Genomic DNA, 24,837 nt, shown 5'->3' with positions numbered 1-24,837 from the left:
GAGCTAAGCACACAGATTCAGCTCTGCTTCAATCAGCACTGGCCAATGCATTCTATTGGCGTGATGAAGCAGTGCTGGATGTGTGTGTTTAGCTCAACTACGCCGGTGGAGTAGTTGAGCTAAGCACACAGATTCAGCTCTGCTTCAATCAGCGCTGGCCAATGCATTCTATTGGCGTGATGAAGCAGTGCTGAATGTGTGTGTTTAGCTCAACTACGCCGGTGGAGTAGTTGAGCTAAGCACACAGATTCAGCTCTGCTTCAATCAGCACTGGCCAATGCATTCTATTGGCGTGATGAAGCAGTGCTGGATGTGTGTGTTTAGCTCAACTACACCGGTGGAGTAGTTGAGCTAATCACACAGATTCAGCTCTGCTTCAATCAGCGCTGGCCAATGCATTCTATTGGCGTGATGAAGCAGTGCTGAATGTGTGTGTTTAGCTCAACTACGCCGGTCGAGTAGTTGAGCTAAACACACACATTCAGCACTGCTTCATCACGCCAATAGAATACATTGGCCAGCGCTGATTGAAGCAGAGCTGAATCTGTGTGCTTAGCTCAACTACTCCACCGGCGTAGTTGAGCTAAACACACACATTCAGCACTGCTTCATCACGCCAATAGAATGCACTGGCCAGCGCTGATTGGCCAGAGTACGGAATTCGGCCAATCAGCGCTGGCTCTGCTGGAGGAGGCGGAGTCTAAGGTCGGACCAGAATGGAGACTGGTGTGGAGCGATCTTAGACTCCGCCTCCTCCAGCAGAGCCAGCGCTGATTGGCCAAAGTACGGAATTCGGCCAATCAGCGCTGGCCAATGCATCCCTATGGGAAAAAGTTTATCTCACAAAAATCACAATTACACACCCGATAGAGCCCCAAAAAGTTATTTTTAATAACATTCCCCCCTAAATAAAGGTTATCCCTAGCTATCCCTGCCTGTACAGCTATCCCTGTCTCATAGTCACAAAGTTCACATTCTCATATGACCCGGATTTGAAATCCACTATTCGTCGAAAATGGAGGTCACCTGATTTCGGCAGCCAATGACTTTTTCCAATTTTTTTCAATGCCCCCGTTGTCGTAGTTCCTGTCCCACCTCCCCTGCGCTGTTATTGGTGCAAAAAAGGCGCCAGGGAAGGTGGGAGGGGAATCAAATTTTGGCGCACTTTACCACGCGGTGTTCGATTCGAACATGGCGAACACCCTGATATCCGATCGAACATGTGTTCGATAGAACACTGTTCGCTCATCTCTAATTCTGACACATAAACCCGTGTCAGAATCAGCGCTGCAATACAAAATCCCATTGACTTGAATGGGTTCCGTTTAGCGCGTGTAACACATTGAAATCAATGGGTTAATAATTGATTTCAATGTGTTATGCATGCTAAATGGAACCCATTGAAGTCAATGGGATTCTGTTTTGCAGCGCTGATTCTGACACGAGTTTACATGTCAGAATCAACAACACGTTACATCGTGTGAATGCCCCCTAAGTTCCAAACCACAGTGCCTGCAAGAGACTGAGCATGCTGTAAAACACGTGTGTAAGAGGCTGGAACCCGGTACCAGCTCCATTTCCAAACTGAGGCAATTGGTGGGTTATTCTGAAGTAATTTCAAACAGCAAGAAACTGTAAATCAAGGAGATTTCATGGAGGAGAGGACGCCATGTAGAGTCTCTTAAATACAATGGGATTTCGATAACCATGGAAGGAGGTGTCCAGGGAGCAGTAAAAGTGTGACAATTGGGTACAATCATAAGAGGTCTTCAGGAGTGGATGATCGGGGGTAACAGCTCTGACAGGGGTGTTAGAGATTACATGTTTCAGGAATGCTTGCCGGGGTGGTTGAGCCATGAAACATGTAAGCAGCTTTGTGGACCGTTTTAAGATTGGAATCGTATGATTCTACATCAAGAGACTCCATGGATATTCATGCTAAACACCTTTGTACCCACTGGAGTAACTAAAGTCTTGTGGGCCCGATGCAAACTTTTATTTGAGGCCTGCTACCCTTTCCTAGGACAAATTCTTGATAGTGGCATTTATGGGCGCTGAAGTGATAGCTCAGATACTTGAAAGGGGCACAGCTTTAGTAACCACAACTGCAGTTTTCAAGAATATGATAAGTGAGCAGCGCAGCACCTGGCATGTAAACAATACTGTGACAGTGTTACCTGCTCCACAGTGGCCCCCAAGCAGTATTACCTGCTCCACAGTGGGCCCCAAACAGTATTACCTGCTCCACAGTGGCCCCCAAACAGTATTATGTACTCCACAGTGGGCCCTAAACAGTATTATTTGCTCCACAATGGCCACCAAACAGTATTAACCCCTTCCCGACATGCGCCGTAATAGTACGGCGCATGTCGGGTCTGTAACTATGGCGACCGCCCAGGAGCCGGGCGGCCGCCATAGCCGCCGGGTGTCTACTGCTTTAAGCCGGAGGCGCCATTTTCCCGGCGGCACATGGGCACCGCCATTTTGCCCGGGATCGCCGGCTCCTGGAGCATGCTCCAGGGCCGACTTCCCGTTGCCATGACAGCTGGGAGCCTTGTACAGGCTCCCAGGCTTGTCTGCAAATCCTCTCTTTTGCAGGCTGGTCTATGCAGCCTGCAAAAGAAAGGATGATTTTTTGCAATGCATTGCAATGCATTAGCATTGTAATGCATTGTATTAGTGATCAGACCCCCTGGGGTTCAACACCCCTAGGGAGTCTAATAAATGCAAAAAAGATGTGGCCCCGCAAAAAAAGATGCCCTATGCATTCCCGTACACTTACGTATAAAAAAGTTACGGCCGTCGGAATATGGCGACTTTTAGAAAAAAAATTTTTTAACACAGTTTTGGAATTTTTTTTAGGGGTCAAAATGTAAATAAAACCATATAAATTTGGTATCCCTGGAACCGTACCGAAACACACAATACAGGGGACATGTCATTTTGGCTGCACAGTGAACGCCGTAAAACCAAAGCCCGTAAGAAAGTCGCAGAAATGCATTCTTTCTTCAAATCCACCCCATTCTGAATTTTTTTCCTGCTTCCCAGTACATTGTACAGAATAATTAATGGTAGCAACATGAAGAAAAATTTGTCCCGCAAAAATTAAGACCTCATATGGCTCTGGGAGCAGAGAAATAAAAAAGTTATGGGGTTTAGAAGGAGGGGAGTCAAAAACGAAAAACGAAAATCAAAAAATGCCATCGGCGGGAAGGGGTTAAATACACCACAGTGACTCCCACACAGTATTATATATAATATATATATTATGTGCTCCCAAGAGCCCTCCTCCTAGGACTAGTGCTATTATTATACTCTGGGGTCTCTTCAGACCCCAGAGTATAATAAATAGAGGCACAGAAGAAGTGATTAAAAATAATAAACACATATACTCACCTTGTCTCACCTCTCCGGGGCAGCTTTGCTCCGTCCTGATGTCTGCGGCATCCTCTTCTGTCTTACGTCTGAGGTCTTGCACTCCAGTGGTCTCATGGGGCGTGATGACATCATTACATCAGCGCACCCCATGTGATGCCTGGCATGACCTCAGGTACCATCAGGAAGGGTCCCAGTGTGGATGCTCAGCCCAGGACAGGTAAGTATGAGGTTTTTTTTATTATTTTTACACACCTCCCCTTGGCTGACATTTATTGTAAAGGAGCCTCTACTAAGTAGCCCCAATGTCTTATTATGAGCATTGTCTTTCATGATGATTTTATTAATGACTATTTTTTTTATGCAGGTTTTGTTTGCTTATTACATGTTTACATGAGGCTTGCCTTTATTACTATTTGTTTAGCTTTTGTTGATCTTGTTGAGTATATTATTATCGTCTTGTATTTTGCATAGAGTGACTGCAGTCATCTGCAGACCAGCCGTCCACTTTAGGTTGCCTGCACACAAGCAGCTATGCAATTTTATCTTGGTTTTGGCCCCAATTTTGTTTGGGACCATATTATTGTCATGCCTGTTCCATGTCCTGCCAGCGATATCCCCAATGACCTCATTTGTTACTGGGTGAGACATGGCATGTCAGAAAGCTTCTTGGGACATGTTTGTAGGTAGGTCCTAACAGCCACCATAATCGTAGGTTCCAGTAAGGGACACCGTCATTTAAGGCTGTGCATACAAGGTTAACTTTATAGAACATAATAGCAAAAAGGTCCCTTTGTGTGTCCTGATATTTATCATCACAATATATCAGTGGTTATTATGCTGTGCTGAAATTTATATTGAAATAGTTCTGGAAACCTTTCCTTAGAACTGTTACTTTTACTTTAGTGTTCCATTGTCTTTTGATCTGCGTTTGAGCATTGTATAAATGTATACTTTATTACATGACATTGAGATGTGAAAATTCGATGATTACATATACCCCAGAAAAAATTGTAAAATAAAAATTATCGTTTCATACAGCTTTTAAAGTGTGTGCTGTGACACTTATTTTGTAGAGAGGCCTTTGGACCCCTGAGAAAGTCTGACCGCTATACATATTGTTACTGGAAAGGAGCCTGGTGTTATGTGATGTATGTACATGCCGTCAGGCTCTTTGGCAATAGTAGCCTCCCCAGGGGAGGTGATAAAAAAAAACAACCAACCACTTATACTCACCTCTCCTGGGAGTCAACGCGCTGCTTGTTTGAACTGGGATGCGTTGCCTCAGTCACATGGACGAAAGGACTGAAGAGGATGCTGGAGAAGCTAGAGCCAGGATACCCAGGAGAAGTGAGGCAGGGTGAGTATTAGTGTTTGTTATTTTTACTCACCTCCCCTGGGCATCCACTTATTATACTCTGGGGTCTGAGGGGCCACTGTGGAACAGATTGTACTCTGTATGGCCACTGTGGAACAGATTGTACTCTGTGGGGGACACTGGTTTTTATCATTGAAAGCTCTGTAACGCCCCATTCACACATCCATGTTTGTGGATCCGTTACTGTCCATAATTGTGGATCTGCAATTGTGGAAAGTTATGGACACATTCATTTCAATGGAGTCATATATACGTTCAGTCTTTTTGCGGTCTGTTTCAGACCGCAAAAAGATAGGACATGTCATTATACGCAATCATGACTATGGTCATATGAAAGGGGCCTTATTCTGTTCATCTTTTAAGAAAAAGAATGTTAATGTATGAGTTGTTTTTTTCTAAAATAAAACCTCAATATTAAGGTTAAATTGCCACGTTTGCACTTTGCGATAAATTAGTCGGTTTTGGGTTGCTGTTTGGGCGCTCATTTTCTAAAAAGTTCGCCATCACTGTCTTCTAATTACGACTGGCTAGGTACAACCCTACATCTAGGGTACATTTCCAAGAAAATGACAACTACTGTATTTTTGTTATTTTATGACATCTTCTTATTGCCCTGCTCAGTAAGTATAAAATAATTTCATTGTAAGATCTGTAAGGCCTTTAGTATATTATATGACTTGCAGAAACTAAAAAGACTAGTGTTCTATTTAAATTACATCACTCGTGCCTAGTATTACACAAGGATGTATAGAAGAACTATGAACCCATGTCTGTGAGTTCATGGCCTGGCCTATGTGTCCATTTAGCCATACCCCTCTCCATAACAGACTTTACTGACCAGCAGGACTGTGTACATCTGATAATGCTTTGTTTGATTAACAACTAAGTTATCGTGGGCATCGTAAACTTTAATGGCAATGGCCTGCAATAAGTCATCTTTTACATTCATATATTTTCGTACCTGCTCAGTTGAAAGAATTTCTGCTGGATGTAGTTAAAGAAGTTTATGTTTTGGGGCATTCCTTTTTTGATAGAACAGTAATTACAGGGTTTCCCAAGAAATCCCCAGCTGTAACGTGTAGGGGTCCATTGCAGTCAGGCTTGGACTGTTGAGTATTTAAATCCCCATGTTGGCCCATGAGTCCAGTGGGCCCCTAGCTCACCCTGGCATGTCACCGAAAACTTATTGTATTTCATTACATATGAAGTATGAGTCGTTAGAAACTAACAATTATATATATATTTATACACTTTATATGTTAGAATCTAATAATTTTATTTTTATATACTTTAGAAACATTGGACGGTTGATATGACATCTAGGTGCATTGCTACGTCACCCCCTATCATTCCTTCCTGGGTCCCATCTTCTAAATCACACTGCAGGGGCCCCCATCAACGATCATCTTGCAGAATCATGCTGCTGCTGTGTGGGCACATGTAACCTGCTCACAGAGCTAAGAGGGCCCTAGTTTTTGCATAAGAATACTGCCATGAATAAAGAATGGTATCTAAACATCCTCATATTTCTCCAAACCTTCCAAGAGCAGTATAGTCATGAACAATGCTTATTCCAGCCTGATGGAGCACCACGTCACAAGGAAACAGTGATAACTACGTTGCTTGATCAACAACACATTGAAATTATTGGGCCAGGAAACTCCAAAGATCCCAAACCTATTGAAAACCTGTGGTCAATCATCACAAAGTGGGTGGAAAAACAAAGACACAGATATTGTGAAAAACTCCAAACACTGACTGGGCACAAATTGGTTCCCATTAGAGATGAGCGAACACTAAAATGTTCGAGGTTCGAAATTCGATTCGAACAGCCGCTCAATGTTCGTGTGTTCGAATGGGTTTCGAACCCCATTATAGTCTATGGGGAACAGATACTCGTTAAGGGGGAAACCCAAATCCGTGTCTGGAGGGTCACCAAGTCCACTATGACACCCCAGGAAATGATGCCAACACCTCTGGAATGACACTGGGACAGCAGGGGAAGCATGTCTGGGGGCATCTAACACACCAAAGACCCTCTATTACCCCAACATCACAGCCTAACAACTACACACTTTACACACTCAATACCACATCTCTGACAGTAGGAAAACACCTTGAAACATGTGTATTTGGCACTTGCAGTGAGGAGAGCTTGTCACCAGCAGTGAATTTGGCCCTTGTAGTAAGTTGAGGTTGGCACCAACATTTGTTTTGAAAATCAGGGTGGATTGAGCCTCTAACCAGCAGAGTTTGGGCAAATTCATGGTGGAGGGAGCCTCTAAACACCCCAGTTTGGGCAAATTCATGGTGGAGGGAGCCTCTAAAAACCCCAGTTTGGACCAATTCATGGTGGAGGGAGCCTCTAACCAGCCCAGTGTGGGCAAATTCATGGTGGAGGGAGCCTCTAAAAAACCCAGTTTGGACCAATTCATGGTGGAGGGAGCCTCTAACCAGCCCAGTTTGGGCAAATTCATGGTGGAGGGAGCCTCTAACCAGCCCAGTTTGGGCAAATTCATGGTGGAGGGAGCCTCTAAAAAACCCAGTTTGGACCAATTCATGGTGGAGGGAGCCTCTAACCAGCCCAGTTTGGGCAAATTCATGGTGGAGGGAGCCTCTAACCAGCCCAGTTTGGACCAATTAATGGTGGAGGGAGCCTCTAACCAGCCCAGTTTGGACCAATTAATGGTGGAGGGAGCCTCTAACCAGCCCAGTTTGGACCAATTAATGGTGGAGGGAGCCTCTAACCAGCCCAGTTTGGACCAATTAATGGTGGAGGGAGCCTCTAACCACCCCAGTTTGGACCAATTCATGGTGGAGGGAGCCTCTAAACAGCCAAGTTTGGACCAATTCATGGTGGAGGGAGCCTCTAAAAACCCCAGTTTGGACCAATTCATGGTGGAGGGAGCCTCTAACCAGCCCAGTTTGGGCAAATTCATGGTGGAGGGAGCCTCTAAACAGCCCAGTTTGGGCAAATTCATGGTGGAGGGAGCCTCTAACCAGCCCAGTTTGGACCAATTAATGGTGGAGGGAGCCGCTAAACAGCCCAGTTTGGGCAAATTCATGGTGGAGGGAGCCTCTAAACAGCCCAGTTTGGACCAATTCATGGTGGAGGGAGCCTCTAAAAAACCCAGTTTGGACCAATTCATGGTGGAGGGAGCCTCTAAACAGCCCAGTTTGGGCAAATTCATGGTGGAGGGAGCCTCTAACCAGCCCAGTTTGGACCAATTAATGGTGGAGGGAGCCTCTAACCAGCCCAGTTTGGACCAATTAATGGTGGAGGGAGCCTCTAACCAGCCCAGTTTGGACCAATTAATGGTGGAGGGAGCCTCTAACCACCCCAGTTTGGACCAATTCATGGTGGAGGGAGCCTCTAAACAGCCAAGTTTGGACCAATTCATGGTGGAGGGAGCCTCTAAAAACCCCAGTTTGGACCAATTCATGGTGGAGGGAGCCTCTAACCAGCCCAGTTTGGGCAAATTCATGGTGGAGGGAGCCTCTAAACAGCCCAGTTTGGGCAAATTCATGGTGGAGGGAGCCTCTAACCAGCCCAGTTTGGACCAATTAATGGTGGAGGGAGCCGCTAAACAGCCCAGTTTGGGCAAATTCATGGTGGAGGGAGCCTCTAAACAGCCCAGTTTGGACCAATTCATGGTGGAGGGAGCCTCTAAAAAACCCAGTTTGGACCAATTCATGGTGGAGGGAGCCTCTAAACAGCCCAGTTTGGGCAAATTCATGGTGGAGGGAGCCTCTAACCAGCCCAGTTTGGACCAATTAATGGTGGAGGGAGCCTCTAACCAGCCCAGTTTGGACCAATTAATGGTGGAGGGAGCCTCTAACCAGCCCAGTTTGGACCAATTAATGGTGGAGGGAGCCTCTAACCACCCCAGTTTGGACCAATTCATGGTGGAGGGAGCCTCTAAACAGCCAAGTTTGGACCAATTCATGGTGGAGGGAGCCTCTAAAAACCCCAGTTTGGACCAATTCATGGTGGAGGGAGCCTCTAACCAGCCCAGTTTGGGCAAATTCATGGTGGAGGGAGCCTCTAAACAGCCCAGTTTGGGCAAATTCATGGTGGAGGGAGCCTCTAACCAGCCCAGTTTGGACCAATTAATGGTGGAGGGAGCCGCTAAACAGCCCAGTTTGGGCAAATTCATGGTGGAGGGAGCCTCTAAACAGCCCAGTTTGGACCAATTCATGGTGGAGGGAGCCTCTAAAAAACCCAGTTTGGACCAATTCATGGTGGAGGGAGCCTCTAAACAGCCCAGTTTGGGCAAATTCATGGTGGAGGGAGCCTCTAAACAGCCCAGTTTGGGCAAATTCATTGTGGAGGGAGCCTCTAACCAGCCCAGTTTGGACCAATTAATGGTGGAGGGAGCCGCTAAACAGCCCAGTTTGGGCAAATTCATGGTGGAGGGAGCCTCTAAACAGCCCAGTTTGGACCAATTCATGGTGGAGGGAGCCTCTAAAAAACCCAGTTTGGACCAATTCATGGTGGAGGGAGCCTCTAAACAGCCCAGTTTGGGCAAATTCATGGTGGAGGGAGCCTCTAACCAGCCCAGTTTGGACCAATTAATGGTGGAGGGAGCCTCTAACCAGCCCAGTTTGGACCAATTAATGGTGGAGGGAGCCTCTAACCAGCCCAGTTTGGACCAATTAATGGTGGAGGGAGCCTCTAACCACCCCAGTTTGGACCAATTCATGGTGGAGGGAGCCTCTAAACAGCCAAGTTTGGACCAATTCATGGTGGAGGGAGCCTCTAAAAACCCCAGTTTGGACCAATTCATGGTGGAGGGAGCCTCTAACCAGCCCAGTTTGGGCAAATTCATGGTGGAGGGAGCCTCTAAACAGCCCAGTTTGGGCAAATTCATGGTGGAGGGAGCCTCTAACCAGCCCAGTTTGGACCAATTAATGGTGGAGGGAGCCGCTAAACAGCCCAGTTTGGGCAAATTCATGGTGGAGGGAGCCTCTAAACAGCCCAGTTTGGACCAATTCATGGTGGAGGGAGCCTCTAAAAAACCCAGTTTGGACCAATTCATGGTGGAGGGAGCCTCTAAACAGCCCAGTTTGGGCAAATTCATGGTGGAGGGAGCCTCTAAACAGCCCAGTTTGGGCAAATTCATTGTGGAGGGAGCCTCTAACCAGCCCAGTTTGGACCAATTAATGGTGGAGGGAGCCGCTAAACAGCCCAGTTTGGGCAAATTCATGGTGGAGGGAGCCTCTAAACAGCCCAGTTTGAACCAATTCATGGTGGAGGGAGCCTCTAAACAGCCAAGTTTGGACCAATTCATGGTGGAGGGAGCCTCTAAAAACCCCAGTTTGGACCAATTCATGGTGGAGGGAGCCTCTAACCAGCCCAGTTTGGGCAAATTCATGGTGGAGGGAGCCTCTAAACAGCCCAGTTTGGGCAAATTCATGGTGGAGGGAGCCTCTAACCAGCCCAGTTTGGACCAATTAATGGTGGAGGGAGCCGCTAAACAGCCCAGTTTGGGCAAATTCATGGTGGAGGGAGCCTCTAAACAGCCCAGTTTGGACCAATTCATGGTGGAGGGAGCCTCTAAAAAACCCAGTTTGGACCAATTCATGGTGGAGGGAGCCTCTAAACAGCCCAGTTTGGGCAAATTCATGGTGGAGGGAGCCTCTAACCAGCCCAGTTTGGACCAATTAATGGTGGAGGGAGCCTCTAACCAGCCCAGTTTGGACCAATTAATGGTGGAGGGAGCCTCTAACCAGCCCAGTTTGGACCAATTAATGGTGGAGGGAGCCTCTAACCACCCCAGTTTGGACCAATTCATGGTGGAGGGAGCCTCTAAACAGCCAAGTTTGGACCAATTCATGGTGGAGGGAGCCTCTAAAAACCCCAGTTTGGACCAATTCATGGTGGAGGGAGCCTCTAACCAGCCCAGTTTGGGCAAATTCATGGTGGAGGGAGCCTCTAAACAGCCCAGTTTGGGCAAATTCATGGTGGAGGGAGCCTCTAACCAGCCCAGTTTGGACCAATTAATGGTGGAGGGAGCCGCTAAACAGCCCAGTTTGGACCAATTCATGGTGGAGGGAGCCTCTAAAAAACCCAGTTTGGACCAATTCATGGTGGAGGGAGCCTCTAACCAGCCCAGTTTGGGCAAATTCATGGTGGAGGGAGCCTCTAACCAGCAGAGTTGTGGGAAAGCAGGGTGGAGGGAGCCTCTAACCAGCAGAGTTGGTGGAAATCAGGGTGGAGGGAGCCTCTAACCAGCAGAGTTGGGGGAAATCATGTTGGAGGGAGCCTAGTATTAGCAGAATTGTGCAACGCTTATGGTGGATGAGTATGAGGATGCGGAGGAATTGGAGAGGTTGAGTACAGACATGGAGTTTCATGTTGGGGTGCTTTACACAGGTGGGCACAAAAATGAAGGCTCTATCCAGTGGTGGTTCATTTTTATCAAAGTGAGCCGGTCGGCACTCTCAGCTGACAGACGGGTGCGCTTGTCAGTGATGATGCCACCGGCTGCACTGAACACCCTCTCAGATAGGACGCTGGCGGCAGGACAGGACAGCACCTCCAAGGCATATAGGGCAAGTTCAAGCCACAGGTCCAACTTCGACACCCAATACGTGTAGGGCGCAGAGGGGTCGGAGAGGACAGGGCTGTGGTCGGAAAGGTATTCCCGCAACATGCGCCTATACTTCTCACGCCTGGTGACACTAGGACCCTCCGTGGCGGCACTTTGGCGAGGGGGTGCCATCAAGGTGTCCCAGACCTTAGACAGTGTGCCCCTCGTTTGTGTGGACCGGTGAGAACTTGGTTGCCTACTGGAGGAACTGCCCTCCCTGCCGCCAACGTCACATGCTGGAAACATCTCCATCATATTCTGCACCAATTGCCTGTGGCAAGCATTGATGCGATTGGCCCTCCCCTCTACCGGAATAAAAGACGAGATGTTGTTTTTATACCGGGGGTCAAGGATAGCAAAGATCCAGTACTGGTTGTCCTCCATGATTTTGACAATACGCTTGTCGGTTGTAAAGCACCCCAACATGAACTCAGCCATGTCTGCCACAGTGTTAGTTGGCATGACTCCTCTGGCCCCACCGGAAAGTTCAATCTCCATTTCCTCCTCATCCTCCATGTCTACCCATCCGCGCTGCAACAATGGGACGATTCGAAGTTGCCCGGAAGCCTCCTGTATCACCATCACATCATCGGACAACTCTTCTTCCTCCTCCTCCTCCTCCTCCTCCTCCTCCTCCATTAAACGCAGTGAAGCGGACAGATGTGTGGACCTACTCTCCAGCTGTGACGGATCGGATGCTATCCCTAACTCCTCTGTGTGATCTGAGTTATCCCTGATGTCAATCAGGGATTCTCTCAGAACACACAAGAGCGGGATTGTAAGGCTCACCATCGCATCCTCAGAGCTCACCCTCCTTGTGGACTCCTCAAAGACCCGTAGGATGTCACAAAGGTCTCTCATCCATGGCCACTCATGGATGTGAAACTGAGGCAGCTGACTTTGTGGCACCCTAGGGTTTTGTAGCTGGTATTCCATCAAAGGTCTCTGCTGCTCAACCACTCTATTCAACATCTGAAACGTTGAGTTCCAGCGTGTGGGGACGTCGCACAAAAGCCGGTGTTGTGGCACATGCAGGCGTTGCTGGAGAGATTTTAAGCTAGCAGCGGCTACTGTCGACTTGCGAAAGTGGGCGCACATGCGCCGCACTTTCACCAGTAGCTCTGGAACATTGGGGTAGCTCTTTAGGAAACGTTGCACCACTAGGTTGAAGACGTGGGCCAGGCATGGAACATGTTGGAGTCCGGCAAGCTCCAGAGCTGCTACCAGGTTCCGGCCGTTATCACAAACGACCATGCCTGGGCCCAGGTGCAGCGGCTCAAACCATATTGCCGTCTCATCGAGGAGGGCATCCCTCACCTCGGAGGCAGTGTGCTGTCTGTCCCCCAAGCTGATCAGCTTCAGCACAGCCTGCTGACGTCTACCAACGCCAGTGCTGCAACGTTTCCAACTCGTAGCTGGGGTCAATCTAACAGCGGAGGAGGAGGCGGTGGCGGAGGAGGAGGCGGTGGCGGAGGAGGAGGCGGTAGAGGAGGAGGAGGAGGGGGGTGTTCTTCTCGTGTCCCTGCCAGGAATGTTAGGCGGGGAGACGAGGTACACTGGGCCAGTTTGGGAAGCAGTCCCAGCCTCAACTACATTCACCCAGTGTGCCGTCAGTGAAATGTAGCGTCCCTGTCCGCATGCACTTGTCCACGCGTCGGTGGTCAAGTGGACCTTTGTGCAAAGCGCGGAACTAAGGGCCCGCCTGATGTTGAGTGACACGTGCTGGTGCAAGGCGGGGACGGCACACCGGGAGAAGTAGTGACGGCTAGGGACGGCATAGCGAGGTGCCGCAGTTGCCATCAGGTCCAGGAAGGCGGGAGTTTCAACAAGCCGGAACGCCAACATCTCCTGGGCCAGCAGTTTAGCGATGTTGGCGTTCAAGGCTTGCGCGTGTGGGTGGTTAGCAGTGTATTTCTGCCGCCGCTCCAATGTCTGAGAGATGGTGGGTTGTTGTAAAGAAACGCCTGATGGTGCCTTTGATGGTGCAGGAGAAGGCGATAAGACAGGACCAGGGGAGGATGAGGTAGAAGTCAACAAAGTGGCGGAGGCAGATGAAGTGGTGTCCTGGCTCGTCCTCTGGAGTGCATCGCCAGCACAGTCAGCAGTGGCAGTGGCAGAGGCAGAGGCAGTGGCAGAGGCAGTGGCAGTGGCGTGAACGGCAGGCGGCCTTTGTCCTGCCGTTGCTGCCTGCCACTGATTCCAGTGCTTGGATTCCAAATGACGGCGCATTGAAGTGGTGGACAGGTTGCTCTTCTCAGAGCCCCTAATCAATTTCGAGAGGCAAATTGTGCAGACAACACTATATCTGTCCTCGGCGCATTCCTTGAAAAAACTCCACACCTTCGAGAAACGTGCCCTCGAGGTGGGAGTTTTTCGGGGCTGGGTACGAACTGGAACATCTTGGGAGATTCCGGGTGTGGCCTGGCTTCGCCTAAGCTGCTGACCTCTGCCTCTGCCTCTAGCTACCCTTTTTGGTGCTGCACCTGCCTCAACATCCACACTACTTTCCCCGCTTGACATCCCCCCTGTCCAGGTCGGGTCAGTGTCCTCATCATCCACCACTTCCTCTTCCAACTCCTGTCTCATCTCCTCCTCCCGCACAATGCGCCGGTCAACTGGATGCCCTGACGGCAACTGCGTCACATCATCGTCGATGAGGGTGGGTTGCTGGTCATCCACCACCAAATCGAACGGAGATGGAGGAGACTCTAGTGTTTGAGCATCTGGACACAGATGCTCCTCTGTTAGGTTCGTGGAATCGTGACGTGGAGAGGCAGGTTGAGGGACAATGAAAGGAGCGGAGAACAGCTCTGGGGAGCAGGGACAGTTTGGGTTATTGTTCTGTAAAGCTTCGGAATTTTGGGAGGAAGGAAGACAAGACTGTTGGGTAATAGGAGGAGAGGAGGCAGAGTCTGACTGGCTGCTGGACAATGTGCTGTAAGCGTTCTCTGACAGCCATTGCAAGACCTGTTCCTGGTTCTCGGGCCTACTAAGGTTTGTACCCTGCAGTTTAGTTAATGTGGCAAGCAACCCTGGCACTGTGGAGTGGCGCAATGCTTGCTGCCCCACAGGAGTAGGCACGGGACGCCCTGTGGCTTCACTGCTACCTTGCTCCCCAGAACCATTCCCCCGACCTCGCCCACGGCCTCGTCCACGTCCCTTTCCGGGAGCCTTGCGCATTTTGAATTCCTAGTTAGAAATTGGCACTGTATACCAGTAGTAAAAATTGTGGGTGCACGTAACCCCAATATATTCTTTGAATTACCAGTCAGAAACTGGCACTATATGGCAGTAGCAAGAAATGAGGGTATTTGTATTCCCAATATATTCTTTGAATTCCCAGTCAGACAATGGCACTGTATACCAGTAGTAAAAATTGTGGGTGCACGTAACCCCAATATATTATTTGAATTACCAGTCAGAAACTGGCACTATATGGCAGTAGCAAGAAATGAGGGTATTTGTATTCCCAATATATTCTTTGAATTCCCAGTCAGACAATGGCACTGTATACCAGTAGTAAAAATTGTGGGTGCACGTAACCCCAATATATTCTTTGAATTCCCAGTCAGACACTGGCACTATATGGCAGTAGCAAGAAATGAGGGTATTTGTATTCCCAATATATTCTTTGAATTCCCAGTCAGACAATGGCACTGTATACCAGTAGTAAAAATTGTGGGTGCACGTAACCCCAATATATTCTTTGAATTCCCAGTCAGACACTGGCACTATATGGCAGTAGCAAGAAATGAGGGTATTTGTATTCCCAATATATTCTTTGAATTCCCAGTCAGACAATGGCACTGTATACCAGTAGTAAAAATTGTGGGTGCACGTAACCCCAATATATTCTTTGAATTCCCAGTCAGACAATGGCACTGTATACCAGTAGTAAAAATTGTGGGTGCACGTAACCACAATATATTCTTTGAATTACCAGTCAGAAACTGGCACTATATGGCAGTAGCAAGAAATGAGGGTATTTATAACCCCAATATATTCTTTGAATTCCCAGTCAGACAATGGCACTGTATACCAGTAGTAAAAATTGTGGGTGCACGTAACCCCAATATATTCTTTGAATTCCCAGTCAGACACTGGCACTATATGGCAGTAGCAAGAAATGAGGGTATTTGTATTCCCAATATATTCTTTGAATTCCCAGTCAGACAATGGCACTGTATACCAGTAGTAAAAATTGTGGGTGCACGTAACCCCAATATATTCTTTGAATTCCCAGTCAGACACTGGCACTATATGGCAGTAGCAAGAAATGAGGGTATTTGTATTCCCAATATATTCTTTGAATTCCCAGTCAGACAATGGCACTGTATACCAGTAGTAAAAATTGTGGGTGCACGTAACCCCAATATATTCTTTGAATTCCCAGTCAGACACTGGCACTATATGGCAGTAGCAAGAAATGAGGGTATTTGTATTCCCAATATATTCTTTGAATTCCCAGTCAGACAATGGCACTGTATACCAGTAGTAAAAATTGTGGGTGCACGTAACCCCAATATATTCTTTGAATTACCAGTCAGAAACTGGCACTATATGGCAGTAGCAAGAAATGAGGGTATTTATAACCCCAATATATTCTTTGAATTCCCAGTCAGACAATGGCACTGTATACCAGTAGTAAAAATTGTGGGTGTATATAGCCCCAATTCTATTGCTAGGGGACTTGCAGGGTATTTCTGGGGTGAAGGTGGGGGGGCACACCGTTGGAACGGGTATCGGGGTATATATCGGGTATACGGGAATACACTGACAGTGTATTCCATTCAGGATCCTGGGAAAGCTGGGTTGCGGCGATTGAGCCCGTCAGTGCCACGTTACACTGACAAGCTTCTCCCTGGAATTTAGCTCTTACAAGAGCTGTTGTGGTTGTCTTCTCCTTCCTATCCTAGCCTGTCCCTGCCTACCCAGAATCTAAGCCCTAGCTAGCTGGACGGAAACCTCCGTCCTCGGTGAATTGCAAGCTCAGAATGACGCGAACCTGGGCGGCGCTGTTCTTTTAAATTAGAGGTCACATGTTTTCGGCAGCCAATGGGTTTTGCCTACTTTTCTCAACGTCACCGGTGTCGTAGTTCCTGTCCCACCTACCCTGCGCTGTTATTGGAGCAAAAAAGGCGCCAGGGAAGGTGGGAGGGGAATCGAGTAATGGCACACTTTACCACGCGGTGTTCGATTCGATTCGAACATGCCGAACAGCCTAATATCCGATCGAACATGAGTTCGATAGAACACTGTTCGCTCATCTCTACTTATGAGCAAACTGCTCCAGTTGTCTCGGGTTTGAAGGGTGCTTCAGCTCCTTCCAAAGATGCTCAATAGGATTTAGGTCAGGGCTCATAGAAGGCCATTACAGAATAGTCCAGTGTTTTCCTCTTAGCCATTCTTGGGTGTTTTTAGCTGTGTGTTGGATCATTATCCTGATATAAGACCCATGGGCAGCACATTTCTCTCTAGAATCCCTTGATAGTCTTGAGATTTCATTGTACCCTGCACAGATTCAAGACACCTTTTGCCAAATGCAGCAAAGCAGCAGGGACAGTGGGCTCTTTTTTTTTCTGGGCTCTTTTGTTACCATCCGTATTATCCATCTTTTTAATTTGTCACTAATTTTCCAGGCCCACGTACAGGGAGATTGGCTACAGTCCCTTAGATCTTACATTTCTGAATAATATGTGCAACAGTAGTCACAGGAATATCTATCTGCTTGGAGATGGTCTTATAACCTTGACCTGTAACATGCTTGTCTATAATTTTCTTTCTAAGATCCTGAGACAATTCTTTCCTTCGCTTCCTCTGGTCCATGTTGAGTGAGGTACACACCATGACACCAAACAGCACAGGGACTATCTGCAGCCCTATATACAGGCCCACTGACTGATTACAAGATTTTAGGCACCTGTGGTGGACACACCTTGATGTAACATGTCCCTTTGGTCACATTATTTTCAGGGGTTCCATCATTTCTGTCCAGGCCTGTTTCATGACGGGTTTTTTTATTTTTATTTTGTTGAAGTGAAAAGAAATGTCTGACTTCAATTTGTTCATTCTCATAGAATTTTTATTTCAATAAAGGAGGGGTACTAACAATTTTGTCCACGTGTGTATGGGTCAATAACAGTTTAGAAACTTAGGAAATGCTTAGAATTGTACTTCAGTAACCATAGACACAACTGACTACAAGATCTAAAACCAATGAAGCAGCAAAGTTTATGAAATGCAACATTTTACTCTGTCTCAAAACTTTTGGCCATGACTGTGATATATCACTTGTGGTGGTTAGGTTGTACCTATGAGGGATTGCAGCTGTCATCTATGGTAATCTCATATTATTTATATTAAAGGGATTCTACCATTAAAAACCTTTTTTCTGTGGATAAGACATCAGAATAGCCTTTAGAAAGGCTATTCGTCTCTTACCTTTAGATGTGGTCTCCGCCGCGCCGTTCCTTAGAAATACTGATTTTTACCGGTATGTAAATTAGTTCTCTCGCAGCGATGGAGGCGGGTGCCAGCGCTGAAAATGAGATGAGGGTGTCCCCACTGCTGCTCGAGAACAGGATCCTGCGACGCCTCTATCTTCTGCTGGATCCTCCCCTTCTTTCTTCGGCGGCGTCACCTCCGACGCTTGCGGAGTTGGCCCTGCTAGTGAGACACTAGTAGAGCCGACTGCGCATGCCGGCCGGTGGCCATAGTTCCGAGGCTGCAATTGTGCGCATGTGCAGTCGGCTCTACTAGTGTCTCACTGGCAGAGCCAACTGCGCAGGCATCGGAGGTGACACCGCCGAAGAAAGATGAGGAAAGAAGGGAAGGATCCAGCAGAAGATAGAGGCGTCGCTGGAGCCTGTTCTCGAGCAGCAGTGGGGACGACTTCATCGCATTTTCAGCGCTGGGGCCCGCCCCCATCGCTGCGAGATAACTAATTTACATACCGGTAAAAATCTGTATTTCTAAGTAACGGCGCGGCGGAGATCACATCTAAAGGTAAGAGACGAATAGCCTTTCTAAAGTCTATTCCAACGTTTTATCCACAGAAAAAAAGGTTTTTAATAATAGAATCCCTTTAAGTGTATCTTAAAAGTTCAGAATTTTCTTCCTGTCACCCACACCAGGTGTTGCGATCAGTTCTGATCTAGATGTTAAAAGCTGGAGACAGAAAGGAGATGTAATAACCTGGTGTAATAATTTCCTAGGACCTGTGCATAGAAGGCTCCATAGAAAAATTAAAAATTAGGCCCATTGCTTGACACCAACATATCCCTAACCACCCATAAAAGGGGAACTTGGTGTCCTCATACCATTTGCATGTACCGTTTGCAACTAATGCAGCAAGTTCCTTGTGCAGGTTTCCAATATCTATTAAAATAGGACAAATATCAACCTGGATGATGAAGATGATATACAGTCACCTTCCAAATACATTCATGTCACTGTCTGATTATTAACTAATATGGAGTATACTGGCTAGAGTGGCGGACCGGCTATTAACCGAAGAGCATGCATACCATAAGGACAGCCCTAAGGAAAGACCTCTATATGGCTCATGAAATAATGGGTCCAAGATCAGGTTTCCCCATAATAATTCCTTCATAATACCCTTCTCCTTAGGCATTGTAGACCTGCAAAACACCTCTTCTCTATAGGGACCTTTATATTAGTTAAAAAAAAAAAAAAGAATGGAAAAGCAACCAAAACCCAAAATGGACATTTTGTTGGTAGGAAGTTCAACAAGCATCTGTCCAGTTACTAGGATTAAGGATATGTTGATCCAGGGTTTTATATTGACTGCCAGATTGGAGTCAGGAAGGAAATGGGTTAATTGGCATAAGCCAAGTTTTTTTTTGCCTTCCTCTGGATCAGCACTGTAGGGATTGTAGGGTTATAGGTTGGACTTGATGGACTGATGTCTTCATCCAACCTCATCTACTATGTAAGGGTGCATTCACACTGAGTAAACGCTAGCTTATTTTGTAGAGTAAAATTACACTTGTAAATTTTGCTATCCCATTGACTTCAATGATATTTTACAGGCGTATTTTTACAGGCGTATTTTTTACAGGCGTATTTTTTACAGGCGTATTTCTACAGTTGTAAAAAAATATCATTGAAGTCAATGGGATAGCAAAATTTACAAGTGTAATTTTACTCTACAAAATAAGCTAGCGTTTACTCAGTGTGAATGCACCCTAACTATGTAGGATGGAATTAGGGCATTAACTACCCGGAATCAGCCCATTTTACTTTGCTATGGGATCCAGGCTACTCTATAGCCAGCTATGCCTTCAGCTCTGATCTGACCTTAGGATTGTATTTTTTTTTTAGATTTTGGCATATTTGTTGCATAATAGTCAAGTCAATAATAAAAATCTAAAATAAAAAACTGAACTTATAACACAGTCCAATCGAATTTCTTCTTATGTCTAATCTCTACAAACATGAGCTTTGTATGGGTTACTTATTTTCTTCTTATTTGCTAAGTCAATAACCTGAATCAGCAGGTTAGCCTTTATATAGGTATTGATTTGCACCTTTCCTCTGGATTTTCCATACATTCTCCATTCTAGTGATTGGTTTTCTTTGATATCAGACAAGATGACTTGTTTTAAAGTCCTTGCCATATTGACTGCAGTTCTTGTTTTCTCTGATACGATCCAGTGGGTGAGTCAAGCAAATTTGTCCTAATGTTTGTACCTTATATGTTGTGTCCAGTGGAATGAAGCCTAACACTGAATCCTGTTATTCTGCAACTAATGATATTGAGTGGTCATTGTATGGGATGAAATGAATGACATGCTAGGCTTTACAGGTGCACATGAACACAAGATCTTAGGTTTCTTCTTTTTTACTATCTGTATATACTGTGTATCTTCTGTGCTTGAGGAGAACCTATTCCGTTCACACCTGCGTTCTGGTCTCCGTTCTGTGCTTTCCGTCTTCTGCATGCCAGAAGACGCAAAGCACAGACTGGGTCCGGCCGTGAGCGGCAGTGAGCATTTTATGCTCTCCGCCGCGAAACCAGATTTTTTAATCCTGACACAGAATACTGCATGTCCGACTCTGTGTCCGGATTATAAAACCCGGTTTCGCGGCGGAGAGCGCAAAACGCTCACCGCCGCTCACGGCCGGACAGCTTCATTTGAATGGGTGAGAAAGTCTCCTGCAGGTTTCCGTATCCTGCTCTGTTTCATGCAGGAAACGGAAACCTGCACAACGGAGAGGGCAACGCAGATGTGAACGAGCCCTAACTGGCATTCATTATATACAAATTATATATGAAATTAAAGGGGTAACTTAGGAAAGGAATTGGAGGGAATTGCTGTATACTGCAGGATACTACCCAGGAGTCAAGTAATGCCCTGATCACACCCAGTATAGTGGAATAGTTATCAATGTGACGTATATTTGCAACATCATTTTGTAAAATTACATTAGTCATGCTCAATGCCATATTGCAGACTGATCCTATGTAGATCAGTACTACACACACGCAACACATGGTCGTCTAGTGAAGGTTAGTTTATTACTGTTGTCAGAGGGACAGTGTTATCAATGGGATTCTTATTTGCCAGATCATTTTGTAGAATGTTATATTGTCCATGCTCAAGACCATGCTGCAGACTGATACTATGTAGATAAGTACAGGACTCATGGAAAAATCTATGAAATATGGAGGCTTTTCTTACTGATTCATATTAAACCCATAAGAATAAAAAATCATAACATGATCCTTCCCTTACCGTATTTTCTCCTTGAAGCAGTGCAACATGGGAACAATCTAGTACCATATGTAGGCAAATATGTGTAATCCCAGTCTGTAATGAAGAACCTCAGTGCCACGTGTTCCAATGTACTAAGTCTGTGTATGTGGCTTTGTACTCCATTGTCTTGGTAAATTCTGACAATGTCTCCAAATACTATGTATATATTTGATGCTGGATTCAGATGATTCCTAGTGTGGCCTATGTTGGTCTACCTATTCACCTTTGTAGGGAAACAGACTGACACCTTCTATGAGCACCGAGGGCTAGATCTGTATAGGGGTATCACAAAGAATTTAGAGGGGTTGTCTAGTTTACAAAGCTCATTTTCATATACTTTATTGGGAAATTCTACATAAATAGAGATGGGTCCCCTGGAGCCTTATTTCTTGCTCCGAGGGGAGAGCAGTTAAATAGAGCTGCTCTCACTATGGAGAACAGACAGCTAACACATTGATATGAAGGGACATTGTGTAATACTTAGTTTCCTCTGAGATGGTGCTGGACGTCTTACTTTCTAAAAACGTATATGTACGTGTATGTCCATAGACCACAGGACACAGTAAGTCACATTTGTTCTTCGTATCTAAAGGTAAATGGCTCACACGGAGAAGCTTATTCTAAGTGTGCACTAATGGTCAAAGTACTGGATGCTGTGAGAGGAATCCCAGCAGCTAAACTGAGCGTCAAGGTTTACAAGCAGACGGAGAACAAGAGCTGGGATCTGCTAGCTACAAGGTAACGCTGACAAGTGAGCACAAAATGGAGATTTGGTAATAAAGATCTGCTTTGTCTAACAATTCTGTTGAAATGTCCTTACTCACAATTTTACCCTTCTAAGAATAAGATCAGGAAACAGCATTACCATTACAGCTCCTATAGAAGATATCACCCAAGTTTCCAGACTCAACGACGTAACTTGGGCCCCAAAGCACATTCTGTAACAAGTTCCCCAGCTACATTGTATCATTTATAGGAATGACTTGGTGGAGCTGCTACCATTGCAGTCCTCTTAATTTCACCAGTTTGGAGGATAAATCTTTCTGGTTAAATCACTTTATGCAGTTAAAAGAAGTTTCCCCTTGTAAGCCATGTTGCTTTAACCACTTCATGACCAGACATATTTTCAGGATTTTTGATACATGCATCTTTGAAGGTTACAACTCTTTCAGGTTATTCAAATCATTTTTGTGTTTTATTTATTTTTTGTTATCGATTGGGTTTACTTTTTAATTAATTTTTATTTTTGGGGGAGTAAAGTCAGTTTTTCACATATTTCTTTGTTTGTTTTTTTAACAGCTAAATTTTTTTCAAATAGTTTTCCTCTCAATTATATAAAGATTTTTTTTATGTAGTTTTGTATTTTCCGGCTAGAACCTGTGATGTGGGTGCGGTAATTGTATTCTTTTTTTATTTCATTTCATTTTATATTGTCATTTTTTATGCATTTATTTATTTATTTATGTATTTGTTTATTCATTTACGCTAGGTTCACACCAGCGTTTGGTCTCTGTACTCAGGTTTCCGTCCTCTGCTGACAGAAGACGGAAACCTGTCAGACCGGGTCCGGCCATGAGTGCCCGTGAGCGTTTTATGCTCTCCGCGGCGAAACCAGTGTTTTTAAACCGGACATAGAGTACTGCATGACCAACTTTGTTTCCGGTTAAAAAAAAAACCCAAAAAACGGTTTTGCCACGGAGAGCATAAAATGGTCACGGGCGCTCACAGCCAGACACTTTTCAAACCCATTCAAATGAATGGGTTTGAAAAATGCCTGCAGGTTTCCATCTCCTGCCCAGTATCGGGCAGGAAATGGAAACCTGTATAAACGGAGACCGGACGCAGATGTGAACGAGCCCTTATTTATATTTTACTCATTGGTTATAAGGTTATAGTAGAGCATTCTAACATTTAATTTACAATATAAAGCATGGGACACAGGAGCCATAGGGAGGCAGGGACTCCTACTATGATGCTGGAAGTCTGGACTTCTGAACCAGATTCAGCACATACAATACGGACAATATATGATCCGGATGTTCTGGACCATATATGTGTGTGTATAGGAGGTCATAAATAACAAATGACTTTCAATGCTAGTATTAGCTAGGATCTTGTTGCTGAATGCTAAGAAACCTGATAAGAAAATAATTGTATGTTTTTATGTTTAAAGGGTAACATCTGAAGAAGGAGAGGTCCATAATCTGGTCAGCGAAGAAACTTTTGTTGAAGGAGTTTATAAACTGGAACTTTCAACCAAGCGTTTTTGGACCAAGCTTGGCCTTTCACCATTCCATGAATATGTGGATGTAAGTATATAGTATACATAGGGACAATATTAATGTAAACATAAAACATGAGGGTTTTCTATGAGTAAACTCAACTGAACTGAGTACAAGTGGAGGAAAAGTCTGTAATACTCAATATACAAGGCAGTATTTAAGAGAACCCTCAAGGCCAGGGATGTGTTCCTAGAAAACATATGGTTATTTGTCATGTGGTACTGATACGATGAGAACTGTCTATAGACAAGCACTGTGAGCAGAGAGGGGGGGGGGGGGCGTTCCTCCGCGCTCACACTGTACTGCGCTATAGACGCTGCTGTGGGGAAGGACGTTCCTGGCTGATTGTCAGAAACATCCTTTTGACTGTACAGTGCTACGGTACCGGGACTGATAGCGCTTTACCCGGGGCACAGATCGGGAAAGCTGATAGTGCGCTGAATTCATCGCACTGTCGGCTTTCCAGCCGTATATGGAACTGCCTGTGCCAGATCTGATGAAAGGTTCTCTTTGAGTAATATTATGACATCCCAGGGAGCAATAGTCGTCACCACCTGGGGATCCACATGTAGGGGGCATTAAAGCCACATATGACTCGTGAGCCAGTGAGTACAGTATACAAGATGGAGCCTCAGTGGATACATCTGCAGCTGTCATGTAGTGCACAGAACATAACAGTATATTAGGTATAACAATAACCTGCTTGTATTCCCCTCTAACACTTAATATGTATTACTTGTATCCTAGGTGGTGTTTACTGCTAATGACGCCGGCCATCGCCATTACACCATTGCCGTCCTCCTCACTCCTTACTCATTCTCCACAACTGCTGTGGTCAGTGATCAGGTGCAGGCCCATACATAACCTATACGCTTAACCTAGTCCCCACTGCTCGCCTTCACCTATACGCACATATTACATGACATTTTGTAGGTAATGTTATTTTTTTTTTATCTTTGTGAAACAACCTGATGTCCATATGTTCACCTCAGTTTTAAATAAAGTTTTCTTATAGACATTTAACATTTAATGGCTTTTACATGTGTATTCTAGTTACAGCTCTAACTTATAAGATATTATTTCATGCCGCTTGTGTCACTCTATGGCACAGATGCTTCTCTGCTTCAAGGAGCTTTCCTTTTCCTCCTCCCTCCACTCTCCATAGACGTCCATTGTACAGATCAGAGGTAGAAGGAGGCAGATAAGTGAAGAAACAGGCACTTTTCTGTAATAAATTATATTGCAAAGTTTGTTCCCTTTACCTGCACTATAAATTTATGAAAAAATGAATAAAGATATAGTTACCCTTTAAGGATATGCACAACTCGGCAGACACTCAGGTCACAGGACTTGTCATGAAGAGGACAACACTGGCCCTGATGGCCAGTCTGGGCACACTGAGCTTCCCTGGTCTACTAGCATTACATACT

At 45.7% G+C, this 24,837-nt stretch overlaps 1 protein-coding gene across 1 annotated transcript; it reads left to right on the top strand.

The window, feature by feature from the left end:
• The first annotated feature begins 3,540 nt into the window (after window positions 1–3,540).
• On the top strand, window positions 3,541–24,360 carry TTR (transthyretin). The gene is made up of 7 exons (XM_075271966.1): window positions 3,541–3,595; window positions 4,664–4,735; window positions 6,299–6,461; window positions 19,932–20,025; window positions 21,718–21,863; window positions 23,299–23,434; window positions 24,155–24,360. Exons 1-7 carry the CDS (start codon window positions 3,541–3,543, stop codon window positions 24,269–24,271), a joined length of 783 nt encoding a protein of 260 aa, XP_075128067.1. The 3' UTR covers window positions 24,272–24,360.
• Window positions 24,361–24,837: the final 477 nt, after the last annotated feature.

Source organism: Leptodactylus fuscus, chromosome 4 (genome assembly GCF_031893055.1).
Source record: "Leptodactylus fuscus isolate aLepFus1 chromosome 4, aLepFus1.hap2, whole genome shotgun sequence".
In the NCBI taxonomy this organism is placed as follows: Eukaryota; Metazoa; Chordata; class Amphibia; order Anura; family Leptodactylidae; genus Leptodactylus; species Leptodactylus fuscus.
The sequence above is the reverse complement of the archived record's forward strand: the minus strand, read 5'-3'. Positions and strand labels throughout refer to the sequence as shown.

Bases quoted from the DNA above. Each gene is read 5' to 3' on its own strand.
- TTR (XM_075271966.1), top strand. From the start codon at position 3,541: ATGACCTCAGGTACCATCAGGAAGGGTCCCAGTGTGGATGCTCAGCCC. The intron at 4,736-6,298 runs GTGAGTATTAGT...AAACCTTCCAAG, and splicing joins CCCAGGAGAAGTGAGGCAGG to AGCAGTATAGTCATGAACAA. The intron at 6,462-19,931 runs GTGGGTGGAAAA...TCTCCATTCTAG, and splicing joins CTGTGGTCAATCATCACAAA to TGATTGGTTTTCTTTGATAT.